The 27,166-nt window shown below is 31.3% G+C and overlaps 2 protein-coding genes across 2 annotated transcripts in view; one reads left to right on the top strand and one right to left on the bottom strand.

Annotated features, from left to right (window-relative positions):
* The window catches only part of LOC139502486 (serine/threonine-protein phosphatase 6 regulatory ankyrin repeat subunit B-like), a 512,428-nt gene that overhangs the window by 143,504 nt on the left and 341,758 nt on the right, over positions 1–27,166 (bottom strand). The window lies entirely within an intron of this gene.
* On the top strand, positions 1,214–23,999 carry LOC139503277 (uncharacterized). Its single transcript, XM_071293038.1, has 7 exons — positions 1,214–1,442; positions 5,117–5,380; positions 12,261–12,524; positions 15,819–16,070; positions 18,443–18,685; positions 21,676–21,812; positions 22,726–23,999. Exons 1-7 carry the CDS (start codon positions 1,214–1,216, stop codon positions 23,917–23,919), a joined length of 2,583 nt encoding a protein of 860 aa, XP_071149139.1. The 3' UTR covers positions 23,920–23,999.

Raw genomic sequence — 27,166 nt, 5'->3', positions numbered from 1 at the left:
CAGCAATACAACAAAAAACTAAATGAAATGGGATTCAGTAAGCTTGATATATATGTAAGATAGCTGCATAGTTTGATGCAAATCCAAGTTGATTTGAAAAAGTTATTAAAAAAATTAAAGTGTACTATCTCTATTTTGTCCGAATTGCAAATCCTAGCTTTTTACACCAAGATTACTTTAATTCTTAAATTTTACAGCAATACAACAAAAAACTAAATGAAATGGGATTCAGTAAGCTTGATATATATGTAAGATAGCTGCATAGTTTGATGCAAATCCAAGTTGATTTGAAAAAGTTATTAAAAAAATTAAAGTGTACTATCTCTATTTTGTCCGAATTGCAAATCCTAGCTTTTTATACCAAGATTACTTTAATTCTTAAATTTTACAGCAATACAACAAAAAACTAAATGAAATGGGATTCAGTAAGCTTGATATATATGTAAGATAGCTGCATAGTTTGATGAAAATCCAAGTTGATTTGAAAAAGTTATAAAAAAAATTAAAGATGCCTATCTGAATTTTTATATAATAATTTTTTTTTAAATATTGTAAAATTAAATTCTTTCATTTCACAGCAATAAATCAAACTACCTAATAAGCTTAAATTTTTTAAGATCAATATTTAATTTAGTTAGATGGGCTGATTTACACCAGTCAAAACTAAATTTGAAGGTCAAGACTAGTCGAGACAGGTCGAGACTGGTTGAGACTGAGTCGAGACTAGTCGAGACAGGTCGAGACTAGTCAAGACAGGTCGAGACAGGTCGAGCCTTGGTCAAGACCATTTCAGACTATACAAAGATCATCAAGTACTGAATCAGACTAATTAAGTAAAGTCGAGACCTAGTCGAGTACACTTAAGTACAGTTAAGTACAGTCGAGACAATGTCGAGACTAGTCGAGTAAAATGTGTGCTCGATTTTACTGGTCGAGCACAAAAACTGGTCAATTCAGATTCTGAGGAGTTTGTAGTGTAATAAAGCCAAAAAATATCAGAGCTTCACATGATGAAGATATGTTCCGAACCTTTTGTAACAGACAATTTAAATAACACAATGTTTTATTTAACATTTGTATTTGGTTGCCGGAGAAATTAAATCAATCGGGGACACTCTTTTTATCACCTCCAGAATTTAATTTCAATGTATCTATCATCTTTTTCTACTTTAATTAAGCAATGTTCAAAACACCATTGATAACAGTCTCCATTATGGAAGGTTCAGAAGCAATGTTTGAATGTGAAACAGAAGAAGAAAACAGTCCGGTAAAATGGTCAAAAGATGGTAAACCTATAAATGACAAAGCAAAAAACATAAGGATCGAGACATTACGACGAAATTGCCATAGACTTACGATTTCATCTACAAGTCTTCAAGATATAGGAACATACAGCATACTTAAGAATGGCATTTGTAGCAAAGCAGTATTAGAGGTTAAAGGTAATCGATTATTATGACGTTTTCTGTATGAAAAAAAATTTCCTGCAACAACTAATCCCCTTATAGTGTTCAATAATCAGTGTAAATACTAGATAGAAAAAAAATGTGCTTTACAAGTATTTAGAATAACAAAACACGCGTGTGTTTTGTCTTTAGAAGTACTGGGTACATGTTATATTAAAATCACATTCGTCCATTTGAACTGAACTGTCTGTTAAACTTTTTTTTTTGTTTTATTAGAATAATACATTGCTAATTCTGCGTCGTTTATACATAAATATATATATACGTTTTTATTACCAATTAATCGTTTTACATCCACTTGTTTTACATTGTCTTCAATTCATAATTTTACTTATAAAAATCACAATATTTTGAAGCTTGTTTCACTGAATATGGTTGTGTCCAATAGTTCCATGTCATCAAATTTCAGTTTACCTCAGTATTAGCACTCAGCAGTTTTTTAAATACTTTTCTATCACTCCTAAATGGACATCTTATTAAAACGATGCATGTGTTGTGTATCCTGTAGATAAAAGTGTAAAATATTCACCCAGAGAAAATATCACACCACTCTGTGGTTTTTAGAATAATTTCTATTTTTATCCATCTCATGAGTTAGCCCCTTTTTAACTAATTTTTATAATTCGTTCTTATGTTGTACTGTTACAGGGGAGGGTTGGGATCACGCTAACATGTTTAACCCCGCTACATTTTGTATGTATGTGCCTGGCCAAAGTCAATTCTAATTCAGTGATTGTCGTTGGCTAATGTGTTACATATTTGTTTTCCTTTCATTTTTTTGGTACATAAATTAGGCCGTTAGTTTTCTCGTTTGGATTGTTTTACATTTGCTTACGGAGCCTTTTATAGCTGACTATGCGGTATGTGGTTTTCTCATTGTTGAAGGCCGAACAGTGACCTATACAGGCAAATTTTACTCACATTAATTTCACGTGAATTTAAGTTCATGTGAATTTCACCTCAAACGAGCTTATACAAGAATCTCATGTGAAACTCATGTACATTTCACATCAAAATCACGTGAATTTTGTAAATTGAGTAATTCAAACAATAACATCTTAAATTTCAAATTTAATTAAAATCATCAAAAATATCATTTTTTTTTTGGTAAATTTCACGTGAAGTTCATGTAACAGATTCATCAGATACATCACACTTTACATCCGATTCATGTGAATCTCATTTTACGTGAAATTTACATAATATTTTCACGTGAGATTCATGTATAAGATCGTTTGAGGTGAATCTCACGTGAAATTGTTCATATGAGATTCATGTGAAAATCATGTGAGCAAATTTTGCCTGTGTATAGGTATTTATTGTATTGTGACATCACATGTAATTTGTCTATAGAACAGTACCATCCTTTAGCCATTAAGTCGGTTTTTTTTCAGTTTTTACGGAAAACTTTGAACATAATTTTGCAACAAAAAAGACGATTGTACATTCCCTATTGTAATTTTTTCTTTTTTGGACGTTGGTGTTCATTTTGCACCATCTTACGGTGTTAATTTATTCCAACTCCTTCGATTTGCTCATTTCTCACACTCGGAACTCTTAATCCTTGTGAGCAGCAACCCCTATAGAAAGGAAATCATGATAAGAAATACACGCCCTGGATTATCGTTTGAACAGATATATACTCCGTATGCAGTCGCTGCTGAAATGTTGCTACATAAAAATTTAAAGTGCATAATTGGGACTCAAAATCAATTCTTTTGTCTTAAAGTTTTGTTTTCGACCGATCGTTGATGTTCATAACTAGATATAAATATAGATATGAGGCAGACTGAACTTTATCCATCTGTTGCTTTCTTTATCTCAAGTTCGATGGGATAGATGCGTTCCACATAGTCATCAATTTTTGTCGAGCCTGCAACTTTTGTTGCAGAAAGCTCGACATAGGGATAGTGATACGTCGGCGGCTACGGCGGCTACGGCGGCGGCGGCGTAAGCTCACTTCTTAAAAGCTTTATATTTTAGAAGGTGGACGACTTGGATGCTTCATACTTTGAATATAGATGCTTCATGTTACGAAGTTTCCGTCAGTCACATGTCCAATGTCCTTGACCTCATTTTTATGGTTCAGTGACCACTTGAAAAAAAAGTTCAGATTTTTGTAATGTTGAATTCTCTCTTATTATAAGTAATAAGATAACTATATTTGGTATGTGCGTACCTTGCAAGGTCTTCATGTCTGTCAGACAGTTTTCACTTGACCTCGACCTCATTTCATGGATCAGTGAAGAAGGTTAAGTTTTGGTGGTCAAGTCCATATCTCAGATACTATAAGCAATAGGGCTTGTATATTCGGTGTATGGAAGGACTGTTAGGTGTACATGTCCAACTGGTAGGTGTCATCTGACCTTGACCTCGTTTTCATGGTTCAGTGGTTATAGTTAAGTTTTTGTGTTTTTGGTGTGTTTTTCTCATACTAAATGCAACAGGTCTACTATATTTTTTGTATGGAATGATTGTAAGGTGTACATGTCTAGCAGGCAGATGTCATGTGACCTTGACCTCATTTTCATGGTTCAGTGATAAAAGTTAAGTTTTTGAGTTTTGGTCTTTTTATCTAATACTATATGCCATAGGTCAACTATATTTGGTGTATGGAAATATTTTATGATCTTTGTATCAGTCGTGCAGGTTTTATTTGACCGTGACCTCATTTTCACGGTTCATTGCACAGTGTTAAGTTTTTGTGTTTTTGTCTATTTTTCTTCAACTATAAGTAATAGGTCAACTTTATATGTTGTATAGAAGTATTGTTAGCTGTACATGTCTGCCTGTTATGGTTCATCTGACCTTGACCTCATTTTCAAGGTTCATTGGTCTTTGTTAAGTTATCTTGATTAATGGTAAGTTAATGTGACAGTTGTAATAAAGCTTTATACTTAGGACTATCAACATAATATCAATGATTAGTACAGAAGGCGAGACATTTCAGTGTGTGCACTCTTGTTTAATTATTTAGTGATACAACATCATCTATGCAGCGGAAAGTAGTTAAACGATACTGCATACCTTTTCCTTCAAGCTCCAAGTACAGTCCAAAGCAACCCCGATTTTTCAAAGACAGAAGGTACAAAAAGCATGTCCGAATTACTAAGAGAAGTAGGTCAATGAATATGTAATCAATCCCAAGTCAAAATAAAACGTTTCTCAAAGGATCCCAAAACATTAAAATGGGAATTATAGCATTGTTTTTGCACATTTCTGTGCAAATGAGGAAGTCATAGGTAGTTTTGTGCATTTGAAAACTATGAAAAAATCTTTGAGGTACAAAAAATGTATCTCTAAGATTTTGTTTGACAATGGTATTAAATTTAACGTCAAAATTGAATTGCAAGAATTGCGTTTCTTTGTAGTGATATTAAATCGTTGATTTCTTTTTTTAAGTTAATGTAATTATCGCAAACCTGTATTATTAATTGTTCCTAATTTTAGAACTAGTCTTTCATAATCTTTAACCTTTATCTCAATCTTATGATATTATGTAAAAACCGTATAAAAAGTAAGGTACATTAGTTTTAGTCTGTAAACAGCTTATACTCTATCAGCTTACTAAACCCTAAAACTGTAATCTTCGCCAAACATAGCAATGAACAACTTGCATTAATTGTTGTTATTTCTTTCTTTAAAAACAGCACTATTCAAGCGACCACTAGAACAAGTATCAATTGTGGAAGGTTCAGACGTACAGTTTGAATGTGAAACAGAAGATGAAAGCAGTTCTGTAAAATGGTTTAAAGACAATTGTCCAATCAAGCATGATACAGACAACCTAAAGATTGAAACATTACCAGGACATATATATAAACTTATTATTTCACCGGCAAGTCTTCAGGATAGTGGAAGATACAAAATAGAAAAGAATGGGATTCGTAGCGAAGCTGTCTTAAATGTTAAAGGTAATAAAGTAGACTGTATTATTTTTTAACAATTTATATTACATGTATAATAGTAAGCGAAAATTACTTGATTAAAGAACTGTTCAAAACTAAACATACACCGAAGGCCTTTGCACAGTACCAACTCTTGCAATGAACAAGCTATATATTTCCGTATACAGATTGTTACAAAACATATAGCACCTTAATAGGTAGTGTCATAAAAAAAATACTTGTGCAAAAAGCCTATAACATAACTTAATACAAAATTAATAGCAAATTTGGGCATTTTAAGACCAAAAATCATTGCTTTTTAACTAAATCCTTTCTTTAACCTAATCAATTACTTGTCTTTATTAAAAACATCGTTAATGGGGATTGTGACTCTGTAACATCATTGTAGACACAAGATGATCAAAAATGTGATTGTGTGTTTATTTAAGTGCAAAATATTAGAATTATTTTCCTTGTGGAGTTTCTTTCTTTACTCTTATGATGGAGCTGGGAACAAGCACACGTTGATGCGTTAGACCTTTGGTAATCATACCACAGTTTTGAAGTTACATGTGAACGATTTTAGTTTCAGATTTGTCAGATGGCTATTGTTTTAATTAGCGTTTAAACTTACTTATTTTAATTTACTTGTGCGTATAAGGTAGAAAGTCTCTTGTAATTGCAGTCTCGAATCGTATCAACATTATGTTTAACTTAATGAAAAAAAAAAATAACCGACGGAATAATACACACAAAATAATTAGTCAAGAACAATTGTCAAAGTAATCCTAATACACTTTCATTTCCTCTGCATACATTAAAAAATATATATATATCACGGTGTATATTCATAACGCTTCCTTTCCGATAGAATCAGCGTTTTTGCTTCCTTTCCGAGAAGGAAAACGCGTCCTTTCCGATACTGTACACAGAAAAAGATTACAACGTTGAATGGTAGGTGTCCTTTTATGCCAATTTATCAATGAAATACTAATATTCTTGAAAGAATGATAGGTGACGGAACAAAGTACATAAACAAGAACCAAAAATAAGATTTTCTGATGTCAACAATAGATTACAGAAAGCATACGGGTTTACACAACAACAGCGTCGACAAGTACAACAAGTTTATCAAAAATAAAAGTAACAAATGCAAGAATATTTGACAGTTTAACACAATATACAATTAATAGGACTATAATATAAAGTTTGGAGATTTCATTTTATATATATTATATGATTTCTAACGCTTTCATTCATGCATAAAATGTTGTTTTTGTTAACATCGACCAAAACTCTTCCTTTCAGAGTTTGGAAACGCTTCCTTTGAGATAAAAGTTACTAGGAAACGCATCCTTTCAGATAAATTAAAAAAAATAAAAATACAAACGGTCAAACTATGGATTTATGCAACTCTGTTAAAACTTTTTGCTGTCCCGGGGCTTATAAAATTCAAAACGATAGATCTCGTATAATTAAGCATTGATCATCATGTTGCAAAAATATTTTGAACTTATGCAACACAATTAGATCTGTGTAAATTTTAATTGATAACTTTTGATTTTCCCCGACTTCATTGCTTAATAAATTATATAAACAAACCTCATGTGAATTGTCTTCTCTTTCAACTCAGGATTTACATTATTGCGTCTAATCAATATTCAATTTGTACAAAAGCAACGTTATAACACCGCGCTGAAGTACAATGTACGTCCATTATTCAAAGTTCATTATTCAAAATTCAATAATGAACAATGAAATAGTTTGCTTTTCACTATTCAATGTTTTAAAAATGAATAATGAATAATGAAATAGTTTTTTATGTTTCATTATTCAACTTGAAACGGTGAAAAGTGAAATAAAAATTAAAAACAATTGACTGTGATCCCGTATTTCTTAATTCCTCTTTTTGGTGTTATCTAACAAATATTCAAGTTAGTAAAAGGAAAAAAATAAATAAAGACACTCTTTAAATTTTAATTTGATATATTTATCTAGAACCTAATTTCGGAGGATAAACTAGTGGATGTTCCTAACTATTTTTAACAGAAATTCCTTGGTTCAATGTATGGACGACCTGAATACCAAAACATATTTTTTTCAAAATTGAAATACTCTACGTGGTCTTTCTTTTTTAATTTTCACTGGAACCTTCCTATTCTTCATACTCTAATAAATTATAGCGAAAAACAAGTCGATTTTGCCGCAATGACCATTAGAGGAGTAACGAAGGACCCAAATATCGAAATACGCTTGAACATTAAGAAATATCTTTCTTTGAATAATGGAATGAACTGCTGCAACCCTTCAGTCCTTAATCAAGGCAAAATGTATACACCAAATTAAAGCTTATTGATAGAGGAATAAACTGAGTGTAAACGATATGTGCCGTACTGACCATTAGAGGGGTTACTACCTTATACCTCATTCGAATGATTGATACGAGAGGAAAAAAATGTGTATAGTCAATATGTTCCGCAACGAATATTAGAGGAGTAAAGAAGGATTTAAATATCAAAATACGCTTGAACATTGAGAAATAGCTTATTTTGAATAATGAAATGGACTACTGCAACCCTTCAGTCCCTAATCAAGGCAAAATTTATACACCAAATTAAAGCTTTTTGATAGAGGAATAAACTGAGTATAAATGATATGTGCTGCAATGACCATTAGAGGGGTTACGGAGGACCTAAATGCAAAAATACGCGTGAAAATTAAGAAATAGCTAATTTTGAATAATGAAATAGATATTTTGAAGAAATAATATATATATATATAAATATAATATTTAAAAAAAATAATAATGGAATGGACTCCTGCGACCCTTTAGTCCCTAATTATAGATAACCTCATACCTCATTCGAAAGCTTATTACGAGAATAACAAAAGGTATATAGTCAACATGTTCCACAACGCATATTAGAGGAGTAACGAAAAACCTAAATATCGAAATACGCTTGAACATTAAGAAAAAGCTTATTTTGAATAATGGAATGGACTGCTGCAACCCTTCAATCCTTAATCAAGGCAAAATTTATACACCAAATTAAAACTTATTGATAGAGGAATAAACTGAGTGTAAACGATATGTGCCGCAATGACCTATAGAGGGATTACGGAGGACCTAAATGCCAAAATACGCATGAAAATTAAGAAATAGCCAATTTTGAATAATGAAATGGATATTTTGAATAATGGAATGGACTGCTTCGACCCTTTAGCCCCTAATTATAGATATACCTCATATCCCATTCGAAAGATTATTACGAGAGGAAAAAAATGTTTATAGTCAATATGTTCCGCAACGAACATTAGAGGAGTAACGAAAGATTTAAATATCGAAATACGCTTGAACATTGAGAAAAAACTAATTTGAATAATGAAATGGACTGCTGTAACCCTTCAGTCCCTAATCAAAGCAAAATTTATACACTAAATTAATGCTTTTTGATAGAGAAATAAACAGAGTATAAATGATATGTGCGGCAATGACCATTAGAGGGGTTACGGAGGATCTAAATGCCAAAATACGCGTGAAAAGAAATAGTCAATTTTGAATAATGAAATAGATATTTTGAATAAAGGAATGGACTGCTGCGACCCATTAGCCCCTAATTATAGATATACCTCATACCTCATTCGAAAGATTATTACGAAAGTAAAAATGTTTATAGTCAATATGTTCCGCAACGAATATTAGAGGAGTAACGGAGGATTTAAATATCGAAATATTCTTGAACATATTGAGAAATAGCTTATTTTGAATAATGAAATGGACTGCTGCAGTCCTTCAGTCTCTAATCAAGGCAAATTGTTGAATAATGAACTATAGATAATGGACGTACTTCAGCGCGGTCGTGATAACACCCACGCAAACATTCTAAGATAATTACAAATCCTGAGACATTGATGGTATTGAAATTCCGTATATTATATATTTTTTTTTAACTCACGATTAAATAATCAGTGCATCCCTGTTAATAACCAACCCCTTAATGTTGATAACACACATTATTGAAAATTTATCAACATGAAGTAATACAACATGAGCTCCATAATAAATTCTTTTTTCAAGTTGTAATAATTGATATCGAATTTTTTTTCTACTTTTACTTACACTGATGCATATCATTTTAGAGAGATCTAGAGATACGGTTTAAGATAAATTATATAGGAAAACAAATCTACATTGACCGATACATTCCAGTAGATGCTTTGGATGCTCAGGGGAATGGTACTTGCAATAATTATGAGTGCACTTGAGCCGACAGCGTTTTAAAGGCTAGAAATTTCCATTTTCTTAATAAAGTAATAATAAAAATATGCTTCGCCGAGCGCAGCTGAATACGACCATAGAGGTCAAACTCTGAACAGTTGCGACAAATATGTTCAATATTCAAACTTGAAACAGGTCTGAATTTGGACTGTAATTAAATATTTGGCACATTATAAGATCTGACACAGAATAAATGTAGGTAGTCAACGAACATGAAATTGATTGGAATTTATTTTCAAGTTAAGATTTCTTGCTGTTGTGCAATACACTGTGTTGTTGCGCAGTACTTGGTAAATCTGTTCTCATACTATATACCGGAACACAGAATTAGCCAAATAAATTGTGAAAAATAGATTCCAAATATAAAGTCAATATAAAAGTAATCAAGCACAAAATTGAGAATTTGAAATGGGGAATGTGTCAAAGAGACAACAACCCGACCATAGAACAGACAACAGCAGAGGGTCACCAATAGGTCTTCTCCTTGTATTCCACTTCTCCTATTAAACACCAAAATGGCTCAGCCTGGATTCCAGGCTGAGCGATTTTGGCGTTTAATAGGAGCTTTGACAATTTCAGACGTAAACTGTCTTGAGTGTGTCTGGTGTTTTCTGGGTTTCTTCGAACATTAAATTTATCTTTGCTCTTTTCGGTGCATGAAGCCAGAGTCCTCTCTTTTTTTCTTTTAAATTGATTTTTTTGAAAGTAACAGATATATATATATATGTTCCAGACCATATGAGTATTTGGACCGTACGCGTACGGTCCGGACCGTATACGTATACTCGTACGGTCCGACCATACGCGTACGGTCGGACCGTATGCGTATACGCGTATGATCCAGTATGAGCTGACCATACATGCCATTGGATCATATGGGTTACATCTATACAAACATTTATCACAATATTTATTTTTAGTTTTACAAATTGTTATTATTACAATAAGATGAATAAAACGAACTACCTAACAATTTAAATTAGATATTTGTTTAATTGTATATATGAATCCTATTTTGAAACTCTCGCCAAAAGTGACACTCACTACCAAAAGTACATTTTTCATATTTACATTTTTTCAGTTAATGCATGTTCCTTTCGATTAGCATTTTTTTGAAAAGTTGCTAAATATTCTAAAGCAATTGTCCTCCCTCATTATACACATTCAATTTCAGTGAGGCTAATTGTCATAATTCAATTAGTGTATTATGTATTACTGATCTACATACTAAAAACTAGAGATTTACAGATTTAATTAGCGTGAATTTTTTAAATAGTTAAAATATAAAGTTTTTATTTCAATAACAATTGATTTTTTTTGTATTTATTTGAGAGTTAATTTATGTCGATCTGTTATATGTATTTGTATCTAGTACAATTGACCAACTCCTTGATATTAGTCAGACCGTACGCGTACGGTCCGACCGTATAAGTATTTCGAAAAAGTACGCATATGGTCCAGACCGTACGAGTACGGTCCAAATTCTCATACGGTCTGGAACATATATATATATATGCATTTCATTAAGATTCTGTCCTTTGTTCTTAAAATAATGCCAAAATACAAAGTTCTGCCTTACAATTTTGCTTATGTATAAAAGAGGATATAGAAGATGCATCCTTGACCAAAAATATGGTCATTCACGGTGACATTTTTATCATGTTCTATATTAATAAAATGTTGTCTCATTGTCACAAAGTCCATATCTTATACTTTTTATATCGTATACGTAAAAGCAATAGCTTTAAGTCGTATTTACTTCCTAGGATTCACGTACGGCTACATTTTATTTAGAAATAACATTACTTAAACGTGAATCTGGAAGGAGTCGTTTCCTTAGACTCCGAAAGTAAGCGTTTCCAAACTTGACGCTGGGACTGGTTTATCGGAAAGGAAGTGTTTCCTGGATTTTTTTTTTAAAAGGAGTTTTACGGATGTTTCAGGTTAGCGGCAAAATGTAAAATCATTTGATAAGTTAAAATATAATGAAAAGTTTGCGAATCAATATGCTTCATGCTTTTTAATATAATTTCTGAGAAAAGAAATGTATTTTTTATCTGTAATCGTCAACGACGCTGAGATTGTGGAACTGTTTAAACTGATTTATACTATGTTTTAATGAAATCAACTTGGTATAAACTAAGACAACACATTCAAATATTCCATGAGCTACACATTTTTATTTAACTTACCTCTTGACCGCTGCATTATTCATGTTTAGCTCGTGCTCCTGTGAGGTGTCGTCATCGGAACTCCGAAAGGAAGCGTTAAAGTATCGGAAAGGAAGCAGAAACGCCGATTCTATCGGAAAGGAAGCGTTATGAATATACACCGTGTATATGTACTACTGAAAGGGTTTTATGTACCCCAACACCGATCCCATTTACTAAATTGAAAAATTGAGAATTCATCAATGTTCATGTCGTCTCTGCCTTTGTGAATAATTTAAGACAGAGTTTTGTCTTTTATTTTAATCAATTTAATCTAAATAATAACATTCATTTTGAACAGTAAAACATATTTAATAATCTATCAAACTTATTCAACCCTAAAAAGTTGCAATCCTCTTTTAACACTTCAATACTAGTTTTAAAATAAGTAGTGTTAAATTGCTCTTTTTTATGAAAGCACTCTTCAAACGACCACTGACAACTGAAACAGTAATGGAAGGTTTAAACGTACTGTTCAAGTGCGAAACAGAAGAAGACAACAGTTCAGTTCAATGGTTTAAAGATAATATGCCAATCACATGTGATACTGGAAATTTAAAGATGGAAACATTACCAGGACATATACATAAGCTAATAATTTCACCGGCAAGTCTTCAGGATAGTGGAAGATACAGAATAGAAAAGAATGGAATTCGTAGCGAAGCTGTCTTAAATGTTAAAGGTAATAAAGTAGACTGCATTATTTTTAACCAAGTAAACTAAAAATACTTGCTTGAATATGCAATGACAGTTTTCTAACAACTTTTACATGCTACTCGTGTTATAAAGCTGTTGTTCTAAATGAATACACATTAGTCATGTACTATTTAAGTTTTTTTTCTTCAATTTCGTGATAAGTTCAAGCAATTTTTGAAACTACTTCAGTTTTACTGAAAGTGCCTTCATAAATATAATGTTAATATGGGCTTTTAATTTGTAATATATAGTAGTTTTCAATTTAGACTCGTTTATATATTTTCGTTTGAGCTTGTATCATATTTTCCCTCCGGTTAATATGATCCGTTCATCCTATATTGACTCTTAAAATTCAAGAGTCTATCTAAAAATGAGATTACATTTTATATGGCCTTCCAAATACCGTTTCGATCCCTAACATTACTGAAGAGACATTTAAATCCGGATCTGGTGTAAAAAAATATTAACACCTTATGTTTGTGGCATAACATCGTGGCTACAAGTAAATGTTTTCTGTTTAGTATTAAATTTATATGAAGATCCATTTTGTTACATCTTGTGATCAATTTTATTTGGCAATCGCCAATGGCGGTCAGCAGGGTTAAAAAACATCAATTGTTCGATCTGTTAGTCAAATGCGTTTTGTTTAAATTTACTTCTTCACTTTTTGGGTCTTGTGGAAACTGTTGTTAGTGCGGTATTTAGACCCTTCTACAACGAAATTTGTTTTACATGCACACGTATAAAAATTGCGGTTTTTATCCAACGCAATCATCGGTTTGAACGTAGTTTTCAATTTAGACTCGTTTATATATATATTACATTTCTACTGTCTTTTGCTTTCATTGATCTAAGGACTTGTTAAAATTTTGATAACGTCGTTTAAGCGGCTATGTGTTTAAGTTGAACGTCATTGTTGTCACAGGATCATCAGACATTTTTTGTGTGTTTTACTTGGCATCAAATATATGAAAATTGTTTTTCTTTAGCAATTTCAATACTCCTGGAATGGAACTGGACTTTTGAAAAGGGCATTCAGTGCAAGTTTCAAACAGTTTACCTCAATTTTTCATTACTCGTTATTTAAAGAAGTGTATATGTTACAGTGAATTTGTATAATCAGTGATTATGTAGAATCCCTGAAATTTTCAGGGATTATATAGAATCACTGGCTAGTTTAGGGATTATATATAATCACTAAAATTTTCAGGGATTATGTATAATCACTAGAAAATACGTCAGGGATTCTACATAATAACTGAAATGAAGAAATAGTTTTATTTATAAAGAAAATAAATAAAATTGAAATTATTTATTCTATAAAATCACATCAAAACATCATTATAAAGTAACATAAATTGTAAAATGTTAAGCACAATATATCAAAATGATTACCTAAATTTTTTAAAATGTTTATTACCACAATATCCACATTTTAGAAAACCTTTTCCTGTACATATCGAATCAGATTTTAACGACACGCCTAAGTGAAATAAAGTGTTCAGTAAAACATCTGAAGGTACCCCCCCCCCCCAACAAAAGATGGGAATTTGCAACCTTGAACTGGTTCGAACAAGAAAGATACCATATTTTGTAGTCAGGCGATATCCTTTTTCAGACTTTTTAAAAACAATTGTCATTATGTTTTTCGGGTTTCCCTTTCCTTTTTTAACATGTGGAATTGCTATGAGAATATTACACCAAATGCAAGCTTCCTCTAAAATTTGTTTCTATGTGTCAATCCAAAGTTCTACCTGTTTTTCCTACATTTAGATACCTAAGTTCTCACAGTTTGAATGTCTTGTTCATTTAAACAAAAACAAAACCACTTAAAACAGATGTTTCATAAGCTTCTTCACCATTTGTTTTACATGTATCACAAATAACATGCTTTGTGGATTTAAAAATAGAGTAGAAATAAGGCATTTAGTTTTCTCGTTTGAATTGTTTTACATTGTCATTTCGGGGCCTTTTATAGCTGACTATGCGGTATGGGCTTTGCTCATTGTTGAAGGCCGTACGGTGATCTATAGATGTTAATTTCTCTGTCATTTTGGTCTCTTGTGGACAGTTGTCTCATTGGCAATAACACCACATCTTCTTTTTACCTGAATATTAATTTGACGCTGGCTTTTAATAAACAAACAATACATGTAAAGCTATTGCTATAAAGGGAATGTTGATATTATTAATTTTGAAGTCTTGGTTATATCTTTTAGATCATCCTCTGTGTTTAAAAGACAAATTATTTCATCTGGCAAGGAATTAAAGGCATCAAACAAAGGATCATTAAATTATTCATAATCCCTGAAATCATATTAGGGAATTTGTAGAATAATTATTAAAATGTTCAGTGATTATGTAAAATCACTGGTTATTTTCAGGGATTATATATAATTACTAATGATTTTAGTGATTCTACATATTCCCTGAAAAATCAGGGATTCTACATAATCCCTGATTATACAAATTCACTGTAACATATATAAGCACAAACAGAAGTCAACCACCAATGATGAGTATACCATGAAAAAGAAACTTCATGAAAAAAAAACAAAAAATCTTAGATTACAAGGTGCAATATCTTTACCTGCCACTGCATTTGAACGAATGCAGTGAAACAAACTCCAGTCCATTTTTCAGAACTTTTTTTCTGGAATCAATGTAATCTGTTTGAGTTTGATTTGTGCTAAATTGAATCATCTATTAATGTTGCAAAATGTAAAATAAACATGTTCACTTGACATTCGTCTTTAATGTTGATTAAAGAAATTATATACAAACCGAAAAAGAAGTCAACTACCTATATTTTTACGCTTTGAAAAGTATTTGAAAAATCATAAAAGAGACATGCAGATCAACAAAACAAGATATATGAGGTGGTTAATAACAGTGACGTTTTCAGTGATTCTTTTTATGAGTTTTTTTTCCCATAAAAGACCTTATTTCTTAAACAGTATAGACAAAAAAGAACATTATAAAATATAATTGATCAGCAGACAATATATACACTATTTAGTTATTGATTCACAAAAGTCATGAAACATTTTTCATGATTTGTTTCTTAAAACACAAACACAGATCTGATATGAAAAAAAAAGATTTCTATTGATAAAATGAGTTTTGATTATGATTTTATGCATACTTTGATTTAGTTACATTGAATACCCGCCAAAGGATATTCCTATAGCATTTGCATTCTTATCTATATTATCCTTGTATTGTACGAAAGTGGAAATGGTTATCTTTGTATATTAATTATGTGTGATATTTTTAACAGAAATGCCAGAGACAATAAAACAAATGTCAGACCACGATAGAGAAGAGTTTCTAAAGGCAACACAATCTGGCACATCAAAACGATACAATGTAAGGGTTATGATTGTTGGAAAAGGTCAAGTTGGAAAAACATCTTTATTAAGACGTTTGATGAAGGAACAAATAGATGATGTTAAAAGTACCGACGGACTGGATATTGTAAGGAAAAAATGCAAGATTAATGTTGATACTGGTGAATGGAACTTATCTACACGTAAATATTTACTTATTATTCTTGGAAACCCAAAGTTGTCCTTCTGTTGATTTTCTGTTATATTTACACCATTGAAAAGATAGCGGTTCATGTATATTTCGTAAAAGTCTTGTTGAAACAAACCGTTGCTTTTTATGTAGAGGGACAATTGAGTACGACCAGAAGTTAGGAGCACTCAAGAACAGATGAAAACACAAGTATGCATTTCTGATTGAGTTTTTGCACATGCTATCAATAGAAATATCCATAACATTACATTGCATAGTAGATATATATTTTAAAGTAAATTTAAAATGCCAAAATATTATGTAGAGCCCAAATGCAATAAATGGTTTTCAAATTATTGAACACGTCCAAAATTCTGTCACTTCCAAAATGCTGTCACTTCCAAATTACACATTTAACTTTATCTAGCATTGTCAGAAAATAAATTGACTAGTTCCTACCAAATAATGCTCAAGTAAATATTGTGATCAACCATATTTATAATCACAGACTTATATTATTTTTGACAATTTCGACGTTTGAAATTTACATAATCCATAAATCGTGTGCCTTACACATATTCAGAAACATCTGTATTAGGAAAACAAAAACGTTTTTGACAAAATTCAGATTTTGTTTTTCTAATACCTCTATGTATTGAATTTATAACAAGGAATGAAAATGAGAATGGTTTCGTCTCAATAATAGTTGTTGTCAATTTTAAAGAAAAAATCAGTTACATGGATATATAGTTAGGGAACATTTCCTTTTGTACAAATTGGCATATCGACATTACAATACGTAAGGTTGGTTACCTTCCCAAGACTACCGATTCCCTGTTTTTTCGACAACAAACGTCAGAAAAAATAAAAAATAAAATCTATCAATATCTAATAACTATTTTTGAGTATCTTTTATAAGATGGTTCAGCAGACCATTTCTTATTACATATTGCCATTTGCTTTTTAAAAAAAATGCAAGTAAGCTATGTACAGCCAATCGCTTAGCACTGGAACATTATGACTTCATTATTTAATTCAACTTTTAAAGTTAAATTGTTGCCCAAATCTGCCAAGATCATAGCTAATATTCTTTTATTTTTCAAACTATTAAAAGCAAACTATTGAAAACACTTAATTACTTAATCTAAATTTTAGTGAAATCAAACTTGTTCAACTTCCTTAATACTGCTGCATCATTATATTAATCAATGCAAACAATAAAAATAAGTGTAAAAATCACTCAGTAACTATTGATTACATGTATTTCAAATTGAGTTTTCGTGATGCTAAAGAGATATTTTACAACAACAAAAAAATCAATTTGTCATGAAAAATGAATTATTTCAATCATTGAGTATAACGTGCATCCAAATTATTACTAGCTTCTGCTTACATCTTTTCTGCAAACTTTTGCACAAAAAATTTGGTTGCGGCCGTGTTTCTCATTTCGCACTATTCTATAATATGTGTGGTCGACTTGTTAATCGTGTCGTCTTTTTTTTTTAATGTATCATATTATACGAAAGAGACGATGCTCACCAGAAAGCAATTTATTTATAGCAGGATTACCAAAAGGAAAAATATTTTTTAAATGCCAAGAAGACAACTATTTAGTGAGTCATTAGGTTGATAGTTGAAGTTGGATTCCATAACTTATACATCGATTGAACATTAAAATGTCTCACTTTGCATCCATTGTCCATCTGTCAAGGTTGGACCTTGCAAACTAGCTTTTTTGGTAACCTCTTATTTTGATCACTTGAGAGCATCTCAGGTTTTTGTTATTTCAAGTCTTTTTCTACGTTGTGATTTGAAGACTATTGTATTATCGCCGTTTTTCTTTTCTTGTCTGTTTATTTTGAGTATCTTCCGCTTCTCTTTAAACTCTGATCAATTAACCTTCAATATTTTCAGTGACACAACAACGAAATATGTGTTTTGAAATGTAACAGTGTTAACAATCTTTATGGAAATTTGCACAAAATCCTACACAGATATTACCAGATGTAAAACATTTTACCAAATACGTTGGCAAATAGTTTTCTTTCAACTTTTAAGCCTATAATATCCCACACAACGCATTTCAAAATATTGTTTTACACTTTCAGTCTGTCACTTATTTGATGTTACCACAACAGCGCCTGCACCTCTTACAACCACATTAAGCACAAATTTTGTACAGGTGATTCGCATTTGGTTCCAAATGGAGAATAGTATGGCTGTAAAAGTATTTGGTTTGTCCTAAATCTGTTCATTTACATAGCAGGTAAAAAGTCAATGGAACAACCATCCAATAATTTATATGGAGGTATTCAATAGAGCGACAAATGCAATACAATGATTATTTTTGCAGCGGTTATTATTCTCAGAAGTCTTGTATTTCAGCTAAATTATTTGTGATATCTTTATTTAAAGCCGGAAAAGATCCGTATTGTGGTTGGTCTGGTCAAAATGAGCAATTTGCTTACTGCGGATTTTGGGATTTTGCTGGACAGAAGGAATTTTATGCAACTCACCAAACCTTCCTCAGCTCAAGTGCTGTTTACCTCTTAGTAGTAGACATATCGGAAGAGTTTAAAGAGAAAACACATAACAAAATGATTGAAGAATCATATGATAGCATTGGAGGTAACCAACTATTTTTTAAACTGCATAAATAAAAAAGATTTCTTGATACATTCGGCGTATAAGATTTGAATTTTCGAATCCTATTTCTAGTTCTTTAATGAAATTTGGAAAAACTAGGGGTAAATAACGCCTTTTTGGTGAATGTGAAAAGCGTTTTAAACGCACCAAAGTAATAAAATATAAAAAAAAGAAGATGTGGTATGATTGTTAATGAGACAACTATCCACAAAAGACCAAAATGACACAGACATTAACAATTATAGGTCACCGTACGACCTTCAACAATGAGCAAAGCCCATACTGCAGCTATAAAAGGCCCCGATAAGACAATGTAAAACAATTCAAAAGAGAAATTTAACGGCCTTATTTATGTAAAAATATGAACGAAAAACAAATATGTAACACATAAACAAACGACAACCACTGAATTACAGGCAGTTTGTTTTTGTTTTTCAATGAACTGAATACGTCAACTTCCACTGATCTGATTCGCACAAATCTCATTTTAAATACTTCTGGACGACCAGTCTTTAAATTTACAGAACCATATCATTATATGAATTCTTGTACTTAAGGGTTTTAATTTTTCTGATAATTACAGTCACAAAATTAAAAATGCCATAAGATTACACAAAACGTCGGTTTTTACAATTTTTGTCAAAGTTTAGTTTAGAGTAAAATATTTCCCTCGTTTAAAAGTATTTCCAACGTCCTCAATTAATTAACAGATTTGAATGTTGAATCTATGTACTTTAATAAAAAGACATTCCAGTTTTATTTTACGATGAACATTTTCCATTGGTTCAGCTGCCATATAATGCCAAAAATTGAATAAAATTGGTAACATAACGCAAACTTTGCCATGCTCCAGCACATAATGATATAGACCACAACTGTCGGCTGCCAAAAAAATCGTTATCTTTATCATACCACTGTCAAAACATAATTTATGGCGACTGTTTGTATATGTATTCTTTATCTACAATGCTTTCTTTTTCAAATGTCCTCATAACCTTTTTCTTAAATAAAACAGACATCTCTTTAATGCCAACAAGGATTGGCAAATATTTGCATGTCTAAACGCCTCTTATTTGGAATTTTAACGATTTAGTTGTAGCTTTCGGAGAGTTCAGCGATGAAAATATGATCAAAACCTTTACCTTATTCTTTCAAACACTGTCCATAAAAACAAATAAATGCGCTGAGAAAAATAGTTGTTATGCGAGAATGTGTACAATCGTTGGTTACAGGTGTAAAATTAGACACCTATATATTACCACAAAGCATTTTATATTTTAACTTACATCTTGATTTTTGTAATGAGGGTCGGTTGAAATACAAACATTATAACTAAAAGAATGATTTTAAGTTGTTCTCAATCATAAAACTGTTCATCTCTGTGCAGCAACTTTTCAGCCGATTATGAAATGGTTCCTTTTGTCGCTTTGGTGGACAGTTAGGATAATCTGAGTCAAATGACCACTTATATGTTCAACTTATCGGAACGTAGTCCTGTCCTTCTTTCCATGATTGTGACGTCACCGAATGAGAGTTAATTCCGTATTTGTACTTACCACGTGTAACATTACAGGTGCAACCAGTGGATCAGTGTCTGTTCACTCTTCCAGGACACAGGATATGATCCCGTGATTTTGGTAATGTTCGTGATGCTCAGTATTTAGTTGTTTATGTAGTGTTTTTATACTTGTTTGTCTTTTCGTCGTATCTTTGTTCATCGCGTTGACAGTTTAGTTTCATCATTTGTGTTTTAAATGTCTTTTTTGTTTCTTTCACCTCTTTTTATATGACATACACGTCAAACATCGGAACGACGCTGGTTAAAGACGAAGTGATAATTTGAAGATAATTCGGAGTACGGAATTATCTGAGATAATTCATCTCATTTTACCAATACAAAAACTACTGTAATAATGATAATGGTATTCGCCAAAATGTAACCCCAAAGATATTTATAGATTATTAATGTTTTTTTTTAAATGAGTATCTCAGCTACAATATAAAAAAATAAAGGGAAATACACAAAATAACTTTAACCATTGATACAAATTTGCCAAGATCTCGCCAGAATACATTTAACTTATTACTAAACTATTTTCATTCAAAAAGAAGTTTGGATAATTCATGAAACCATGGGTGTTGAGCTACTAATTTGAGGTTGTGCCAACAGCCTATTGTTATAAATCACGATCAGATAGCTGTTCTAATTAGATTTTTTTAAGATCCACCCTATATCAGTTTTGAACAGTTCCATATTAGGACATATCCTAGAAGTTAAATCAAAGAGTTGTTTTGAACAGCTTCATCTGTTGATATAATAGTTATTAACTTTTCAAATTATTTTATCAATATGGTCTATTCCTTTAAATTAATTTAATTTCTTTCTTTCTTTTTAAGAACATGTAGAAAAACAAAAATAACAGATCGAGCGTAGACTGTAAATATGTTTCTATTTTCAAATTCGTTAAATTCAAAATACTATTTTCAGAGAAAATTTGGCTTACTGCCTCTTTTGACGATCTGCTCCGCTGCTATACTTATATTTAATTGAGAACAACGTGAACAATATACACAAATATAACTTAAACCAGATGCTGACGGTTTTATGACAATTTTATACAATTTTTATTCTCACATTGATTTTACTAGGCTGTAAAATATTGTACCCAAAACTATAGGACATCTCTGCAAGTATTAAAAAAATATCGAAAGCTGGTGTGTCAATATCTTATTTTGTAGCAGTAAGTAGTCTATGAAAATCAATGTTAACTGGAAGTGCACTGAGTGAAATTTTCATGAGCCTATTGAAATCATTTCGCCGGAACGAATTTATTATTCAATGCACCTTCAGGTCTCAACATGATAATACTATGGTTATATCATATATATTAATGTGGAAGCACGTCAAATCTAAACAAGTATATCAACGTTTCTTTCTTCTTATAACACATAACAGTACTTGTCTATTTCAGAATACATTGAATTTTGGCTTGACAATATTCATTGCTATAGCACAGAAGTTGACGATGGATCTATTCAATACAATACAAATCTTGACCTTAACCCACCTGTTATTATAGTTTGTACAGGAATCGATAAAATTCAATCGGTATGTTTTTTATTCGGTAGTAAGCTTATGTTTTGTACTCCTTCAAGATCACGATATTAAGCAGTTAGTGGCGTGACTCGGACATGTTGTAGAGTTTCATCTTATAAAAAGACTCAGAATGGAGTATAATATGTATTTAATGTGTCAGAATCTACTATATACCATTTATCTGGCGGTCGCCCAGTCAATACAAACTTGACTATATTGTAGAATGTTATATTTGATGGGTAATACATTTTTTTTTTGTATTCAAGAGGCATGGGAATATCTTTTTATGTTCAAATTTTTGAAAGATGGTTAAGTTTACTTCAGATACAACCATTTAATGAATTTATTTGACTTTTTGTTTATTTGTTGCCAAAATAAATTCACTGCAGAAATACCAAAATACCAATTATTAGGGGCAGGGAAAGAATGAGAGAGAGAGAGAATGTTTTTTTTTTTTATGAAAATAATAACAGAGGAGGGCCTTATGTTTTAGTCATTATAACAGAAAGGGACTTATGCTTTATTAAGTTGGAACGTAACGTTTGCATGTAGATTATGTTAAACAAATCCACAATTCCATTGACGGGGGATTGTTGTAAATTAAAATACACAAAATATGAACTTTACAGTTATCAGGTATTATTGTTTAGTTAGCAAACCGTCAAAAGGATATCAGGTAATTTTCATATGTTCAATGCTATTTATTACCAGATATTGCTATGAGCGAAAGTTATGTAAGAATTATGTAATAAATGCATGCTTATACTGTTTTCTTTTGTCACCTAAAAATGTGTTTACATTTTGAAAGAAATTCAAGTCTCTTTCATATTGGAACAATGACATTTAATCAAACCTGAAAACGCCAAATTAAATATTAAGATATTTTTTTATTGAATTGGACTGACAAAAGCTGTATTTTTTCTAGGCTGCGATAGAAGAGAGAAAGCAGGATTTTTACGATTATCTAGGCAAAACTCTCTCTTTGAGTGCAAAACGCCGCCATCTTCGAGAGGTTCATATTTTGTCGAATGAAATTCCATCAGATTATGGAGAGGAATTTGAAAGACTACGGAAAGATATTTTTAATAAGGCTCGGACTTTAAAAAATTGGGGTGATAATCTTCCAACTAGATGGTTAGTTCTAGAAAAAGAAATTTACACGAAAATATCTGTAGGAATATATACTTTATCGTATAATGAGGCTATAAAATTAGCGATGGATTGTTCATTTCCTAACCTGAAACAGACAACTTCGGAACTCGACTCTTTTCTTAAGTATGAGCACGATATTGGTAATATAATATTTTTTGAGGACGTGAAAGATTTAATTGTGTTAGATCCTAAATGGCTAGTTGACGTTTTCAAATGTTTCGTCTCCCATCAGTATAAACGTGAACTTATAAATATGCCAGAATGGTCTAAACTTGAGAAAAATGGGAAACTGTTAGATAGTTTGATTGTGAGGTTACTAGAAAAGGTTCCACATCTAACTTTGAAGAAACATAAAGATTTTGTTTTAAAAATTATGGAAAAATTTGACATTATTGTCCGACCAATAAATGATCCCAATACAGATGTCGTTTATATGCCTTGCATGATAGAAGCTGTGACAATCGACAAAATCATTGAAGATATTGGTGCTAAAGATTGGAAAAAAACCTCTTGGTTCTACCTGGAGTTTGACTTTTTACCACCGTCATACTTCAACCATATATTAGCCTGCTTTGTTAAAGAGATGAAACTATGGACAAAAAAGGATAATCAACTGTGCATATATCGCAATATAGGACTTTTCGACATAAATGAAGAATTTACAAAAGTACTCATTGTTTGCCTCTCAACAAATTCTATTGGAATGCAGGTCAGGCAGTGGAAAGGTGAAGATTGTTACAGTGTTATTAAAGACAAACTGATAGATCTTGTTCATTCAATGAAGCTACGATATCGTATGAATATTCTTTATAAGAAAAAATTCAAATGCTCTAATGGAATTTACTATAAGACTGAGGGAAGAGTTGACTATGATACTTTACTGCGTTCTAGTGAATACAACTGCCTGGAACATGCGATGATACATTCCACTACAGAAATTTACAGAAGTTGGATAACGGTATGTTAAAAAGTACTTTGGATTAACTTAAATTTTTGAGAACGTTATTTATTCAAATTATTATTAGAATTGCAGGGAAATTTCGGAAAGTAAATAGATATCAAATAAAAGGATATGCGGAGCATATTGAATGATAAAAGATCTCGATATTAAAATTTTATTTTAAGATTTTTTTCTTGCAATGCGTGTCACAAGGAAGCTGTATTGAAACATTGGTTTCTAGTGGTAAAGTGTAGGACATCCCTTTTAATGTGTTATGATAAATCATTGATATGTTTAGAAGTTTATGTTGAAATTGGTGATACTGTGTGTTGTTAGATATCTTAGATATTGGACAACCTTACATCATAGCAACCAGATTTTTCCTTTATAATAACTTAAAAAGCAGTAAACTAAGGTATATTTCAAAAGGTATTTCAATATCGCTGAGCATAGTCTTTTACTAAAAATGTTGACATCCCAATGACAGTACCTACTCCTTATGTTAATTTTGTACACCATAGGTTATGGGGTTCATGGAAACACACGTACTAAACCATTCACAAAAAAGGGAAAACTTTCATCGAAATTTATTTTTCATAGTGTTTAAATAATATGATAAAAAAAAGTTGAACCCATTGATAATATAGTCCAACATTTTCAATATACCTTCAATGTAATAGAACATTTAAGTATATGTGGTATCCATTCATGATAGCAAAAGTATTGTTTGATAATTTAGAATAATACAAACGTGTATGAATGAATTCTAAAACTAAAGGCTTATAGTGCCTGTTTTCCTTCGGTGTGCAGTACCTGGTTTGATGTATTCAAAGTTCCGGTAAATAGTACGGTTTGATGTGTTTTAGATAACAGTATATCAAAAATGACCTCAATAAATATTTGAAAGTGGAAAATTTAACGAAGAAATCAATTGGGGCTATTTATACTACTAAATATTGAAATATATTTTTAGTAAAAATATCCTTAAACGTACCTGGTTTGATGTATCCAAAGTTCTAAACATATCAATGATTTTAATAAGACAAACACTACTTTATTTTATTAAGACAAACACTACTTTATACCTGGTTTGATGTATCCAAAGTTTTTGATAAAAGACTATGCTCAGCGATATTGAAATACATATGATGTAAGGTTGTCCAATATCTAAGATATCTAACAACACACAGTATCACCAATTTCAACATAAACTTCTAAACATATCAAAGATTTTAATAAGACAAACACTACTTTATTTTAATAAGACAAACACTACTTTATACCTGGTTTGATGTATCCAAAGTTCTAAACATATCAATGATTTTAATAAGACAAACACTACTTTATATTTAATAAGACAAACACTACTTTATATTTAATAAGACAAACACTACTTTATACCTGGTTTGATGTATCCAAAGTTTTTGATATACTGTTATCTAAAATACATCAAACCAGGTATAAAGTAGTGTTTGTCTTATTAAATATAAAGTAGTGTTTGTCTTATTAAAATCGGATTACAAAAAACTGGCCTTAAATTTAGAGAATTTTTTGTAACACATCAGATAAGTTATCTTCAAGATAAATATCCAATATCATTATACAAAACATAAGAGCATACACATCAAACTTTCTACGTGAAGTAGATATTCAGTATTCATGTAGATTAGAAAATGCAAGTTTCATCCAGTTTTTTTTATACTCAGCTTATTTGTAAAACATTGGACTTTGGGTGTAGATATTTTTATTTTTTAAATGGAGCGGGAAGTAGAAGCAATAAATAGCAAAAATAAAACATTTGTTTCCAAAGCATACAAACATCGTCGTGGAACTTGTATTCGTTCGTACGATATTATAATATATTGATTATTTCGTTTAAAGATTATAGTGTAGAGCGAAACACATATTTCAATATTTTATAAAAGGAATGTTAATGTTTTCAAATTTGCCAGATTGAATAAAAATACTTTGCTTTTGTTATCGGAGAATACATCTGTTATCATAATTAAGTACCTTACTCTATATTAATTGAATGAAAACGGATTCAGAAATATTGGAAAAAGGATTATGATTTGAATAATATTAAATGCACATATCAAGTTGTCTGTTGGTCTCTGTCTCATTGGGAATGATACAACATCTAGTTTGATTAACTATCAGGATTTTTTTATGATCGCAGTGTAACTCCTGATTAAAAAAACAGTGTTATTATACAAATTAAAATGTGGTTAATAAATTTTGTGTATTCTTACATGTTTAATTTTTGTTTCCTTTTGTTATTATTTTGTCATTTCTTTGTAACAAATCATTGTTAATCAAAGATCTTAATTTTGTGTAAAGTATTTATTTTGTTTTGTTAGGAATAATTACTTCTACCTCAGTCATAGATTACCTTAGCTGTATTTGGCAAAACTTTAAGGAATTTTGGTCCTCAATGCTCTTCAACTTCGTACTTTGTTTGGCATTTTTAACTTTTTTTGGATTCGAGCGTCACTGATGAGTCTTTTGTAGACGAAACGCCCGTCTGGCGTATATAGAAAATTAAGTTCTAGTAACTATGATGAGTTTATTTACTAAGCTAAGCAATGGGTTCCATAATCATGATAATTGGCACATAAAAAGTTATCTAGTATCCTGAATCTTGTCCAGAGGGTTTAAGTCTATATATAAGTGTCTATGTTTGAATGAGTACAATGTCGTTATTCGCCTTAAACAATAATATGGAACGCCGTAACTGTCTTATAGTGTAAATATTTTATGTGTGATGTCGCTTTGCCGTTACGTCCTGCCATGTCTTCTTTATATTATGTGGAAGTGCCTTTATTTCATGACACATCATGTCTGTGCTATGTCAAATTAATTATTTGTTTGGTCAAACAATTGTATGACATGTCATCGCTAATCTGTGTTGTGTGCAATAGGAATTACATTATGCTGTAACTACTATATATTTTGCGAATAATTTCAATGTTGTACTGTTACAAAACTGTCCAAGGTTAACGGGAGAGCTCGGCTCCCATTAACATGTTTAACTCTGCCACATTCTGCAATAACCTGTCCCAAATAAGGAGCGTGTAAATCAGAGGTTGTCGTTTGTTGCTGTGTTAATACATATCTGACTATGCGGTATGGGATTTGCTCATTGCCGAAGGCCGTACAGTGACCTATCGTTTTTAATCAATGTGTCATGTCGTCTCTTGTGAAGAAATGTCACATTGGCATTCATACCACATCTTTGTTTTTATATTGTATTTTTTTCTTTAGGCAAAATTGG

Source organism: Mytilus edulis, chromosome 14, assembly GCF_963676685.1.
Source record: "Mytilus edulis chromosome 14, xbMytEdul2.2, whole genome shotgun sequence".
NCBI classification, from domain to species: Eukaryota; Metazoa; Mollusca; class Bivalvia; order Mytilida; family Mytilidae; genus Mytilus; species Mytilus edulis.
The sequence above is the reverse complement of the archived record's forward strand: the minus strand, read 5'-3'. Positions and strand labels throughout refer to the sequence as shown.

What these genes read in the sequence shown, in the direction of transcription:
- LOC139503277 (XM_071293038.1), top strand. Translation starts at nt 1,214, where the DNA reads ATGGAAGGTTCAGAAGCAATGTTTGAATGTGAAACAGAAGAAGAAAAC. An exon ending in AGCTGTCTTAAATGTTAAAG is followed by an intron (nt 12,525 to 15,818) that starts GTAATAAAGTAG and finishes TATTTTTAACAG; the next exon opens with AAATGCCAGAGACAATAAAA. An exon ending in TGAATGGAACTTATCTACAC is followed by an intron (nt 16,071 to 18,442) that starts GTAAATATTTAC and finishes CTTGTATTTCAG; the next exon opens with CTAAATTATTTGTGATATCT.